At 55.4% G+C, this 13,369-nt stretch overlaps 4 protein-coding genes across 4 annotated transcripts; 3 read left to right on the forward strand and 1 right to left on the reverse strand.

Annotated features, from left to right (window-relative positions):
- The first annotated feature begins 23 nt into the window (after window positions 1-23).
- Window positions 24-5,316, forward strand: DICSQDRAFT_82531 (catalase). The gene is made up of 16 exons (XM_007363618.1): window positions 24-188; window positions 265-336; window positions 396-579; window positions 641-782; window positions 910-1,033; window positions 1,102-1,276; window positions 1,345-2,752; window positions 2,818-3,201; window positions 3,340-3,390; window positions 3,456-3,635; window positions 3,698-3,855; window positions 3,914-4,207; window positions 4,268-4,512; window positions 4,568-4,791; window positions 4,854-4,979; window positions 5,034-5,316. Exons 8-16 carry the CDS (start codon window positions 3,078-3,080, stop codon window positions 5,162-5,164), a joined length of 1,533 nt encoding a protein of 510 aa, XP_007363680.1. The 5' UTR covers window positions 24-188; window positions 265-336; window positions 396-579; window positions 641-782; window positions 910-1,033; window positions 1,102-1,276; window positions 1,345-2,752; window positions 2,818-3,077; the 3' UTR covers window positions 5,165-5,316.
- A 492-nt stretch (window positions 5,317-5,808) lies between these two features.
- On the forward strand, window positions 5,809-7,260 carry DICSQDRAFT_54993 (P-loop containing nucleoside triphosphate hydrolase protein; the record flags this gene model as incomplete). Its single annotated transcript, XM_007363619.1, has 3 exons — window positions 5,809-6,123; window positions 6,179-6,817; window positions 6,868-7,260. The coding sequence occupies 3 exons, from the start codon at window positions 5,809-5,811 to the stop codon at window positions 7,258-7,260; spliced, it is 1,347 nt and encodes a 448-aa protein (XP_007363681.1).
- Window positions 7,261-7,530: 270 nt separating this feature from the next.
- Window positions 7,531-8,115, forward strand: DICSQDRAFT_54932 (uncharacterized protein; the record flags this gene model as incomplete). Its single annotated transcript, XM_007363620.1, has 1 exon — window positions 7,531-8,115. A coding segment is annotated over one exon (585 nt), but the record flags the coding sequence as incomplete, so codon positions are not given.
- A 321-nt stretch (window positions 8,116-8,436) lies between these two features.
- DICSQDRAFT_145419 (uncharacterized protein) lies at window positions 8,437-11,524 on the reverse strand (the record flags this gene model as incomplete). Its single annotated transcript, XM_007363621.1, has 6 exons — window positions 8,437-8,690; window positions 9,044-9,326; window positions 9,380-9,479; window positions 9,535-10,441; window positions 10,601-11,014; window positions 11,359-11,524. 6 exons carry the CDS (start codon window positions 11,522-11,524, stop codon window positions 8,437-8,439), a joined length of 2,124 nt encoding a protein of 707 aa, XP_007363683.1.
- Between the last annotated feature and the right edge of the window lie 1,845 nt (window positions 11,525-13,369).

Below are 13,369 nucleotides of genomic sequence, written 5' to 3' on the forward strand. Positions count from 1 at the left end.
CCCCGTCGTCCTCCGCCTCCTCTCCTTCGCTCTCAACGACCTCACCGACCACCATGCAGTCCCTCGTCGCGGCTCGTTCCAGTGTTCTCAAGCAGTCTCTCCGCGGGTTTGCGTCCTCCGCAGCGCGCGCACAGGCTGCACCGCTCCAGAAGCCTGTCTTGAACAAGGAGTTCAAGATCTATCGCTGGGTATGTCATGGCACTTCTCGTCTGGCCTATATGGTACCCCGCGTAATGGAAACCTGACCGGATTTTACCATTGCAGAACCCCGATGAGCCGTCGCAGAAGCCGACATTGCAGACGTACACCATCGACCTGAACCAGTGCGGGCCTATGGTCAGTCCGCTCTACCCCCCCGTCTCTCGTGAACCTTCCTCACGTGTACCCATGTGCAGGTGCTGGATGCGCTCATCAAGATTAAGAACGAGATTGATCCTACGCTCACCTTCCGTCGGTCATGCCGCGAGGGTATCTGCGGGTCGTGCGCCATGAACATCAACGGCCAGAACACGCTGGCGTGCCTCTGCAGGATCGACAGGAACACCGGCAAGGACACCAAGATCTACCCCCTCCCCCACAGTGCGTTCACGCGTTTACGGAGGATGCCCGTGCAGAGCGCTGACCGAACGTCTACCTACAGTGTACATCGTCAAGGACCTTGTCCCCGACCTCACTCAATTCTACAAGCAGTACAAGTCGATCGAGCCCTACCTCCAGAACGACAACCCACCAGCGGACCGGGAGTTCTTGCAGTCGCAAGAAGACAGGAGGAAGCTTGACGGGTGCGTTCTCCTTTCTTAACTACCCTCCATCCATGGTGCATATATGCGCGTCGGAACTCTACGCCATCGCTATCCTTCCATATATCTCGCGACTATGTGTGCGCTCATGCCGACGCTCTTTGGATAGCATGTACGAGTGCATCTTGTGTGCGTGCTGCTCGACCTCCTGTCCCAGCTACTGGTGGAACCAGGATGAATACCTTGGTCCGGCGACCCTCATGGCTGCTTACCGTTGGATGGCGGATTCCCGGGTACGTCGCTTCTTCGTCCCGCGCTCGTTGTGGGGCTTTGGCGGGCCTAATGCGACACGCGCATACAGGACACCTACAAGGCGCACCGTAAGGAGAAAATGCAGAACGAGCTCAGTCTCTACCGTTGCCACACGATCTTCAATTGCGCGCGCACGTGTCCCAAGGGCCTGAACCCCGCCGCTGCCATCGCGAAGATGAAGCTCGAGCTCGCTGCCGAGTAAGCACCTCAACAGGCGATGTGGGGTGAGTACATTCTGTAGCGGTCTTGGACAAGGGCTTACTCACGGTCAACCGCGGCTGTGGCGTGGTAGGTATAGCATGTGCGACGGCTGCACGTTCGTTGCAGAACATATCCACAAGGTCGTATCGCTAGCCTCTCGTTGTGTGTTGTAATTCTTTACAGTATTCTGGATCGTTCTCCAAATGCCGCGCTTGTGCTGCCTGACGGGAACGGGAACGGAGGAGCGTCACGGAATAGTGTGCGTAATGCGCGTCAAAGGATCCGAATATTACTGTCAACAACAGATATACGGAGGTCTCGTCCCCTCCACGGTTCTCATGCTGTCTTGTTCTGTGCCGTTACAGCTGATCCGCCGTAGCTTCTTAGGCCAAAGTGTCGCTAGTCCATGTGGCCTATGTCGTTGTCCGTCTGGCAAGCAAAGCGTCTCGACATGGCGTAACCGTAACAAGTGTCATAGCCTGATTCCGGTGGGTGCGACAGTCGTAGTACCTGAGTTGTTCTGCGTTCTCATCGGGCTGGAGTTGTAATTCGCGTTGCGACTTCAGCCTTCTCCCGTCATCAGTGGGCATGTGGGAATACGGAAGCTATGCGTCTTCATCATTCAGTGAGTTCTCATAATCTGGAGACATCTGCGTACGTGGATTGGTCATGGATACGGACCCAGGTTCGGGTTCTAGCGCATTCAGTGTTGAAGGGACGCATTTAGTTGCTATCGAGTCGCTATCGCCCTTCGTAGGAGGATGTTCCGCGTCATCTTCCCACCTACTGTCGGGCCAACAGTTCACCCTGCGACTCTATTCAGTCAAGGCTACTTGCCTCGAGGATCAGCAAAAGAGAAGTCCTCCTTAGCCAAGGCCCAAAAGCTATCGAAAGACCTGGTCCGCGTGGGTGACGGACTACTCTCGGGTCAAGCGAGGGTGAATTAAGGCGCACTGGTGCATCCCCCCTATTTTCAATCGCGTGGTTGAGCAGAGCCATCTCGTGACTTGGCGCGATTCATGACCAGTCAAACGTGACCTGCAGAAGGCCCTGAACGTTTGAGGTGCTGCATCGCTGTTGTCAGATGGGCAGACCACGGGGCCCAAGAACGCGCCCCGCCATGTCTGGCCTTCCGGATCCTCCCTTCGATATCAGGGTTGCGCCCTTCTGCCATCCTAGAAATGCCATAGGGATGTTCGATAACCGCCGGAAGTGCCACTTCCTGACTGGAGCGTTCCCACAAGAGACGTGTGAAGACGGAGGAAGGTAGCCACGTTTCGTCAGCTCATCCTCCCGAAATATCTACTCGTCGACCACCTTTACAGACCTCTCTCGAGGATTCAGACGTCTGGGTCAACTGTCAGGCCAAGGGTGATGTGGAGAATGCGGTCATAGGCAACGTACCAGGCTTCAGCCGGACTCGCCCGCGGTGGTGCATCACAAGGTTATTTTGGCGCAGCAGACGCGAGAGATCGTCCATCGGGATGCCGAATCTTCGGGTGAGCTCTTTACAAACTGCTAACCTATCAGAGGTTGCTTATTCATGTCACGTGCGTGCTCCAAGTCACGGATTCGCTGCGATTCTTACTCAACGCGGCCGCCAAAGCCTTCACATAGAGCGTGGGGTTAGATCCCGGGCCCTGCTGACATCGGGTTCTCCACTCCATAGGGACGCGTCTGTTGGAGTCTCACAATGGACCGAGACTTTCCGCGGGCCTCCCCAGCCTACAAATAGGATGCGACCCGTTTGTGGAGAATCTCTACGAGCTGTTCCCAGCCCTCATCCTCCCACATCCCAACCATCCACTTTGACCCCAAACCGCAATGCCATCTGCGCAAGTGTTCAACAACAAGGACGGTGCCCTCTACACGACGTCGACGGGTGCGCCCGTCGCGCGGCCGTACGCTGCTGAGCGCATCGGCAAGATCGGTCCTCTGTTGCTGCAAGGTATGTCCCTTGCTACCTTTGCCCGCCCTGATCCGCATTACTGCCTTGAGCTTGGCGGCGGTCCAGCGCGGGGTGTGGGGTGTGGGGTATGGGCATCGCTCACAAGCGATATTGAATGACCTCCCTTTTCTTTCTTAGACTTCCACCACATCGATCTCCTCGCCCACTTCGATCGCGAGCGTATCCCTGGTGTGTGCTATCGTGCCTGTCTACCGCTTACCTCGATGTTGATCGGGCGTGATCTCACCGTACAGAGCGTGTTGTCCACGCCAAGGGTGCCGGTGCCCATGGTGTCTTCGAGGTCACGCACGACATCACGGACTTGACGTCTGCCGCGCTCTTCAGCAGCGTCGGCAAGAAGGCGCCGCTCACCATACGTTTCTCGACCGTCGGTGGCGAGTCGGGCTCTGCGGACACCGCGCGTGATCCCCGTGGTCTGTACAGCTTCTTCCATACCACATTGAGTTCGATTGATCGGTCTTGGCTCGTCTCGCAGGTTTCGCGATCAAAATCAAGACGGAGGAGGGCAACCTCGACTGGGTGTTCAACAACACCCCCGTCTTCTTCATCCGTGATCCGGCCAAGTTCCCGCACTTCATCCACACCCAGAAGCGTGACCCGCAGACGCACCTCAAGGATGCTGACATGTTCTGGGTGAGTCTCCGCCATATTCTCGAAACCGCCATCGTGTACAAACTACGCGCGACAATAGGACTATCTCTCTCAAAACCCGGAGTCGATCCACCAGGTCATGATCCTGTTCTCCGACCGTGGGACGCCCGTTGGCTACCACAACATGCACGGTTACTCAGGCCACACCCTCAAGTTCGTCAACGCCGAGGGCAAGTTCCACTACGTCCAAGTCCACGTCCGCAAGGACGGTGGTTTCAAGACGTTTGACAACGAGACAGCCGGAAAGCTCGCGGGGGAGAACCCCGACTTTGGTATCCAGGCGTTGTTCGAGGACATCGAGGCGGGCAAGTTCCCGACGTGGACCGTCTACGTCGTGCGTGTTCACTTCATCTCGTAGCCTTGCGATTATGGTGTTGAGAAGTTTTTTTCGCAGCAAACCATGACCCCCGAACAGGCTGAGAAGTTCCGCTACAACATCCTGGACTTGACCAAGGTTTGGCCACACTCGGAGTTCCCACTCCGCCCCATTGGCAAGATCACGCTCAACAAGGCTCCCGACAACTACTTCGCCGAAATCGAGCAGGCCGCGTTCTCGCCATCGCACCTCGTGCCTGGCATCGAGCCCTCTGCCGACCCCGTCCTCCAGTCGCGTCTCTTCTCTTACCCCGACACTCACCGGTACGTGCGGTCTGGCTATCTTACGCCTTCGCTTATGACTGACGCCATCTCTCAGTCACCGTCTTGGTGTCAACTACAGCCAGCTCCCCGTCAACGCGCCCGTCGCACCAGTTGCGAACTTCCAGCGCGACGGTTTCATGGCGTTCAACAACCAGGGCCCCCGCCCTAACTACCAGAGCTCCATCGCGCCGCTCAACTACAAGGCGAAGCCCTACGAGAACGTCGAACACGAGGTCTTCCTTGGCACTGCCCAGGCCGACCTTAGCGAGATCACTGAGCGTACGTAGAACCCAGCTGCCTCTCTAAGTATCGCGCATGCTGATATCTGTCGACCTCTCCAGTCGACTTCGAGCAGCCCCGCGCGCTTTGGCAGAAGGTCTTCAGCGACACCGACAGGGAGCACTTCGTGCACAACGTCGCCGTCCACCTCGTAAACGCGAAGAGTGCCGAGGTCAAGGCCAGGCAACGTACGTGCCCCTGACTGCTGTTCGGATGCCGGTATGGCTGACCGTCCCCTATAGTGTCCGTGTTCGCTGCCGTCGACCAGGAGATCGCGGACCGCATCGCAAAGGCGATCGGCGTGCCGACCGTCAAGCCCCTCCAGGTGAAGACCGCGAGCGAGGCCGTTCGCTTCAAGTTCCGCGCTGTCTGAGCTTGGGCTGAATCTGGCTAGCATGTGAAGGGGTCGTTTGGTGAATGGACCATGTTTTGTACGAGCGTCACGATCAAATGTACAGAGTAAACTGCAACACGTTGTATTCTAGCTGGAAAATTCCACGTTGGCTTCATGCACTTTATGTTTCCTTGTGGTCTGCCTTACGCAGAGGTGTGCGGGTCAAGACTCGACCCCTTGACCCTCTCGGCTTGACCCCGGGGTCTGACTCGCGGTCTGACCCGGGTCTGACCTTTTCAAGGGGTTAACACGTTATGCATGGTCGGGCCTCGCGTAGAATAGTCGACCGCGTACTACCGGGAGCGCCGGAAGGGTGAAAGTGCCCAGGCTCCTACCCACCGCTGTTTCGAGTTGAGGGGGCGATATCCTAGAGGCGGGGGACAAGCTGAAATCCGATAGAGTACAGAATCCTGTAACATAAGCGCCAGATCACGTGTACATTGTATCCCCCTCAACTCTCCACAGCGGCTGGCATCAAACACATGTAAATAAACGGAGCTCGGAGAGAAAGCGCCCGAGACCATCCCCGTTTGGTAGGCACTCCCCCGAGGGCGTCAGGCTTTTTTAGAAATTCTTCTCTCCCAGAACGCCTCGTGTCCTCGGGCTTATCCGCCGTCCCGAGTATGTCGTCACAGATTCCTGACGTCTCGGAGATCAGGGCGCGTGCTTTGGAGAAGCTCGGTCGCAGACCATGTCTCTGGCAATGCGATGTAGCCAGAGCTCTGCTCAAGGGCGATAGAGATATTGTGTGCATCTCGGGAACAGGATCTGGCAAGACCTTGACCTTTTGGATGCCACTTCTCTTTCGTCCGGATGGTATTCAAATTATCATTACGCCGCTAAACCTCCTTGGAGTACAGAACCAATATGAACTTGCAAGGCTTAAGATTCCCGCCATCGCAATCTGTGGGGAGAGTGCATCATTGGAGAATTTCAAGGTTTGCACATCTCACCACAGCGGACATCAAGAAAGCTCACTTGGTGGGGTATCAGGCTGCGGGCACCCTTTCGCACGGAGTCGTCGTATTGAACCCAGAGCTCGCATTTGGACACAGTCTATGCCAGGAGTGGATCTGGAAGAATCCTTCCTTCACCTCTCGAATTATCAGCATAATCTGGGACGAAGCCCATTGCGTGAAGACATGGGGGAAATTCCGTCCAGACCTAGCGACGTCTGGCAGGTTGCGCGGCATGCTACCTCCAAATACGCCATACCTCATCCCTTCTGCGACACTCCCTCCGCCTGATAAGGCCGACGTCCTCAATATTCTACAAGCACGACAACAAAATCTCCTCCTAATACAGCGATCCAATGACCGCCCGAATGTCTACCTAACAGTCCGCAAGCTCCAATATGCCACGTCGTCATTTCAAGATCTCGACTTCTTGATTCCGGCCGACTGGACACCCGCACGCTCCGACATTCGCATCCCACGCTTTGTAATCTTCTTCGACAACATCGAGGAGTCAATAAAGGCTGCAGAACGGTTGCGTAAACGACTTACAAGAGACTTTTGCGACCGTGTGGTGTGGTTCAACTCCGACAACACCCCTGAATTTCGCGAGGAGACCACGTCTGAGTTCCGCGACCATAAATTATACGGGCTATATTGTACAGACTCGTTTGGAATGGTGAGCAAGTAGATTGGTGCATTTGGTGATACTGGACTTACATGGCACAGGGAGTTGACATTGCGGACATCGAGATTATTGTCCAGTGGAGGGTAACGTGCTCGATGAATGCGCTATGGCAGCGCTTCGGTCGAGCTGCAAGAGGAGCTGGTAAAGAGGCTATTGCGGTGCTATTAGTGGAACCCAAATACTTTGATGATGAAAAGGAACTTGCAAGTCAGCGCGCAGAAAAGCGTCGCGAGGCCGAAGAACGACGCGCAATGCAGCGCGAGGCCGCAAAGCGGAAACGAGATGGCTCGGTGTCAGCACCGGCACCACATCGGGCGCCCAAGAAAGCAAGAGTCACTCAGCCACCCCAGGCACGAGAGGGTGCAGCAGGAAATAAGGTGTGTACTGAGACTTTCTTTGCCAAGGGAGGTTTGAAGAACTTACTGGTAATATAGGAGGCTGCGCGCGACCATCCCTCCGGCGCTAAGCAGGCAACCAGCACGTCCAACGGTGGCGGTGAGGTTGATGAGCGAAGCGCCGATGTAGGTCAGGAAACAGGGGGAGAGGAAGTCAGTTCTTGGGGGATCCAGAGACTAACTGTATATGAGGAGCTAAGAGTCAAATTCGAGCAGCAAAGACGAGTACAGGAGGGAGGAGGACGCAGTGGGAAAAACGGAGGGACCGCAGCGCGTGGCGGAGACGCAGAAGCCCTTCTGGCGCCCGAGCTTGACAGCTTGGTGAACGCGGGTCTCCGCCCGTGGCTTCTTTGTTATAGGAAGCCTATTGTGGCCTTTTACGAAAATGACAGAATCAGTAAGTCAAACTTATCGTCTTTTCAGAAAGTGTTCTCACAGTTTATTATTGTCACAATAGAGCCGGATAATCGCCCCTGTCACCCACAGGGGTGCATTCGATGCGTTCTCAAGCCATCCCCTGTCTGCTGCTCGCTCTGCTCTCCCACCCATCCTCTCTTTGCTGTCCTCCCTAGCCCCTCCAACCAGTCCTCGTCCGCGCCGACCGCATCCTCCGCCCGCGCTTCCAAGGTCCCCAGCGCTCCCATGGACCCTCAAGATGTCCAGCTGCAGGCCGCCCTCCACGCCTTCCGACGGGAGCAGACCATTAAGGTCTATGGGCAGCGTCGGCTGAACAGCAATGGCCCGGGGGCCATTATGGGCGACGAGGTCCTCAGGCGCGTCGTCGACTGCGCTCGCGTCCACAAGCTGGGTACCGTCGAGGCGCTAGCGCGAGAGACCAAGTGGAGCCGCGCTCACGAGCTTGGAGATGAGGTGCTGAGGATTGTTCATCGGTAAGTCCTCTCATCCTCTGCCTGAGATCCTTGAGTCCGTGTAAAATCTGGCTGTTGTCCATCCCTGTATCTCCCCACGCACATTGGCTTCAAATTAGTCGATGCTCACTTACAAACATGCCAGATTTTACCCGCCTCCCCCTGCGCCCTCAGCCTCAGGGACAGAGGTACGCGATGCCCAGCCTGGGTCGCTATCTAACAGCACTCAAGACCCCATCGTTCCGTCCGCCTCCAAGCGAGCCGTTGCTGGCCTACGTAAGTGCGGGGCGTGTAGACAGATCGGGCATAAACGTAAGCTTGTTCGTGCTAGGAATCCCGTCGGTGACTAACCCTTGGCATATCCGACACCCATTGCAGGGAATAACCCCACTTGTCCCCTGTACCAGCCGAAGAACAGTAGCCGAGAAGACAAGGAGAACGACCTCTCCCTGTCTGCCTCTGCTTGCGCCACGCCGTCGACTCCGGCGCGCGTTGCTGAGGATTCACGACCGTTACGACCTCGATATGAGGACTTCTGGACGTCCGTGTTCTCTCCGTCGCCGTACACCCGGAAGACAACGGACCTCAGAGTTGAAACACCTACCTTTGTCAACGCACTCCTTGGTCGGGAGATCATGCCTGTGGACCAGCAGCCGTGCACAACGGCGTTCTGCGAGGTTCATGACGCGAGGGAGAACGACGGAAAGGAGGAGGTCCATATCCCGAAGGAGGACGCAGCGTAATTCGCGAAGGATGAGTGCGGGACACTCCCTCGCGAGAGCGTTTTGGATCAGTAAGTCAATTCCTCGCACACTATCATACAGGCGTCTCAACACTGATGTCCTCGAGGCTCAGCTCCGGTTCCAGGTCGTCGAGCCCCAAAGGTCCATCATCTCCATCCCCCATATCTCCTTCACTCCTTCCGGTCGCCTCACCTCCGCTTGTTCTCCAACCTCCCTCCTTCTCGATCATCGCTGCCCCTTTCATAAGGGCGTCGGGAATGACGTACTGCGACTTCCGCCTTGCCCTATACTCGTTGGGCCCCCTCTCTTCCATACGCTTGAGTATGTCGTCGAATGTCTTCTTCATGTTCTTCTTAGCATGTCGTGTAGTCAATCCCGAGAGTGCAAAGTTTTGTTCCATGTTGGCGTGACTGTTTCTAAAGATACGGACAAGGACGGACTCGAGCAGAATCCGCTCCTTTGTGTAATTTGAACCCTCCCCGCCGTATATCACCTTATTTACTCTGCATTCAGCCTTGCACGCACAGGGAGCTCTTGACGACTCACCTTTATCAGTAGGTTTAATAGTTCAATTACCCAGTCGACAGCGCGGAATTCATGAGGTCTTCCTGTCGGATTAACCAGTATATTCATCCTAATTGCCTGTCTTGATGCTCACTACTTTAGCTGCAGAATATCAGATACACACGACTTAGGCTTACCGAAGGCCTTCCGGGTATATCTTGAACAAGTCGTGCATGAAACGAAGCGTATAGTTACCATATTTGTGCTTGCCGGCGGCTCGGAACAGCGGGATCCACAGCGCAAGCAAGCTCTCCAGTCGCCCAATATCTCCTGCGTTCATGGCGTACGACAACTCCTCGTAAAGCAGGAGATAATTATGAAGACGCATCGTATTCTCCCGGACCTGGTCCCTGGCCTGTTCTGACTGCATCGCCAACGCAAAAAGGTCCAAGCCCTCCCCTTCAACATAATCGCGCACAAGACATTCCGCAATATCGTTAATCTCCGCCAGTGATGGTTTCGTATCCGCCCAAGCCTCAAGCGACTTAATGGATGGGTTACGTCGCTTGACCTCTGTGCGCCAGGCATCCAAACGTAAGAGAATGCCGACATGCCCAATCAGTTCATGCTGCTGACGGAATGTTGCTCCGGAGACCAGTCGTGAGCTCTCATTTGGTCGCAGCTCTCCCGCAGTCTTCATAAAGCTCGTGTCATCTTGTCTTGCATTCACGGGGTTGACTACGAGCCGCCACACTGTATCCGTTGCGGCCATCTTGACATGGAAATAGCCGATCCCGAAGGCGACAGACTGAAGGCGGTTGTACGGGGTTCTTTCCACAGATCTTCGGCGGAGGGCTGACATGATGCGTTCGTAGGTACCAAGGTCGCCAAAGACAATTGTCATGTACTCCCTGATATCGACTGGGGGAGTCTCTCCGTTGGTTTCCAAGTGCGGATCACCGACACCTGCCTGCCTGAACATCTCACCGAGGGCCTTGATATTCCCGGCCACGGTGGACTGATTGATATCCATCGCTCGGAGAGGCAAGTAGTGGGTCTTTGCGATGGGGATGGGATCGACGGGCTCGGGATCGGTAAGGGAACCTTTGAAGCGCTCGAAGTACAAAGGCCCGTGCTCGAACAAATCGTTCATGAATTGCCAAACACGGAAGCGACCAGAGCGGCTGAGTTCACTCTCGTTGGTGTCGGGCTCAGGATGGAGCTGGTAGATAAAATCCATAGTTGCACGAGGGTCGAATGGACGGGGATTGGATGCATGGGGATTCAGCTCTGACCGCTCCCAGACAAGCTTCGAGCAGCGCAAGTCCTCTAGCTCAACTTGCTGAAGTTGGAAAAGTGCCCCGGATGTAAGATGTACGAGGCCGCCCTGTGCCCCATCCACTGTGTGAACGAGAACCTTCAAGAGCACATCAAAGTTGTCGAAAGCATAGGAAGTCAGGAGTGAGCGGCCTAGAAGCTGGATGTCTTGGCAGCTCCGCTGCGATAATGAACGGACCGCGCGATGGATGGACGGCAGCGAGATTGACAGGCCCATTCGAGAGAGGACCTTGGTGAGCTTCTCGGGTGCATTGCACGAGTGCAAGAAGATTCCCATTGTGCTTTGGAGGGCATTGCAGTGAGGATCGCGCGATTGCATCAAGATACTCAGAATGACCACTGTCCTCTATTCTCCCTCATTAAACAACTGTACAGGATCGTCTAGCATACTCGGAATGGGTAACTTACAATCCGTGCGAACGTGTTCCGTTGAACCCGCCGCCGCTGCTTTCTGCGCCCACTGGCCTCTGGCTCCCTAGGAGCTCGGGAGGTCTTCCCTGCACGACTATCGCCCTGATCCGCCCCATATGAATCCCTTAACAGCCCCTCGTCCTCTGCCCAATACTCTCCCTCTGAGTCTGACTCCAGTGCGGGGGTAGGGGCAGTGTCTTGAGCCGCTGTGGGGGCCGGCGAGGACTGCGCAGCGTGCTCCGGCCCAGCTGTGATGCCCGCACCTGACAAACCGAGCACCAGGGACCACAATTGCGGTGCGACCGTCTGCATGCCATGCGCCATGTCTTCGATCTTGAAATCCCGGATCTGTTCTGGTTGAGTGTGCATTGCACCGAAGTGCCACCCATGTTCTGCCTTGGCCAGGTCCTGTACGGCTTGAGAGTAGCGGGCACACATGATGTTGTGCGCCCAGTTGGAGATCGAATCGGAGGTCGCCGAGTGGTAGTATAGAGCAGCCGCGATGCTGGCGGCATTGTCGACAAGGTCACGAAGAACAGGGTGGGCAGGGTCACGGTATTGGTTTAGCACAAAGAGTACAAGGTCAGATATTGATATACAAGAAGCAAAGAGTTGGGTGAGAGTAGCCTGCAGGAGTTGTGCGCGGACAGGATCCATAGCGAGAGAGGATCCGATAGCGTCGTAAGATGAGTGCTGAATAAGGTAAGCATCGATCTCGCCGACGCAGACTACAATATTGAGATTAACTGAAAAAGCCTGACGCCCTCGGGGGAGTGCTTACCAAACGGGGGTGGTTTCAGGCGCTTTCTCTCCGGGCTCCGTTTATTTACCTGTGTTTGATGCCAGCCGTCGTTGAGAGTTGAGGGGGTTGCAAAGTTACATGATGAGCACGTGATGGGCGCTACAAGATATCATGCTGCCTACTATGGTATCAGGATGCAGGCTTCCTCCACCCACTAGGATATCGCCCCCTCAACTCGAAACGACGGTGGGTAGGAGCCTGGAAAGTGCCCAGCTGGCAGCTTGAGCGCAAGGCGGACTCATATGCCACATTGACGACGGGATATGCTAACTATAGATGTCGTCTGTATATATTCGCTCGTCCAGACTGCTCCTACAGACGTAGAGGTCGGATAATGCATCTATGCTAAACCTTACACCTCTCCGAGTCCTCGCTGGTTTCCCGGACAGTACTCCTCTGGGTCGGCATCCATCTCCACCATGGCAAGTCCCTCGCAGCGTTCCTGAAGGCCATTGGTTTCACCCTCTCGCTTATGGATGGCCGAGACGTTGCCAGTGGGCAGTTGGAAAGAACAGTTCTGGCGAACGGCCGGCCGACCCGGCGGTTCACGTGCCCGGAAGCTCCGACGTTGATGTTGCCTTGGCTTGACCCAGGGTCTGACCCCAAGGGGTCTGACCTGGGTCAAGGAGGGGTCCGACCCGAGTCTGACCCAGCCGAGCACATGTCTGGCCTTACGTTTGTTAGGAGTACTGTAAGCGTTCGGTGAGACACGATTCGTGTCGTACATGGATAGTGTTGTACTGCGTTTCATAGGAAAGGTGACCTTCAGTGTAGCTTGCATCCATCATCTCTGATTGAATTCAGCGTTTAGAGCTCCTTCTCATCTCCGTTTACACCTTCCAATTCGCCCAAACCATGGCTCCTTGCTTCCCGACAGAACTTTGCGAAGAGATCATTGACGCGGTATATGACCCTCGAATGCTTTACTTATAAGGTTTCGAGCCGCCCGGCGAGCTGTAATATAAACGAATGTAATTGCTCAGCGTTCGGGGTACGAACGGTGTAAGTAGAATATCGTAGCAGACCTGTAATATAAACGAATGTAATTGCTACGTAATGTAAGTGAATAGGACGTGCGGTATAGTACGGAGAATGGGCTCACCTCAGCGTTCGGGGTACGAACGGTGAGGTGGATGGACGGGAGGTCTCGCGTATATGAGCAATGTCGTAAGGTACTATCGGACGTGTGTTGCAACAATCAAAAGGTACAGGAACCACAAATAAGTACAAAAAGGGAAATACCGACGTCAGGAGGGCGCGTGCGCTTTGACCGGTGCCGGGAAATACAACACGCCCCCTCAAAGCGGATGCAGACCGAACAACTCAGAGAGGTGCTGGAGCTTTGCGCGGGGTAAAGCTTTCGTGAACAGGTCGGCAGGCATGTCCTCTGTGCGGCGGTGTTCCAGAATGACGTCATGGTTGTCAACGGCCTCGCGAATGAAATGGAAACGAATGTCGATATGCTTCGTGCGAGAGTGGTA

This window comes from Dichomitus squalens (genome assembly GCF_000275845.1).
Source record: "Dichomitus squalens LYAD-421 SS1 unplaced genomic scaffold DICSQscaffold_6, whole genome shotgun sequence".
NCBI classification, from domain to species: domain Eukaryota; kingdom Fungi; phylum Basidiomycota; class Agaricomycetes; order Polyporales; family Polyporaceae; genus Dichomitus; species Dichomitus squalens.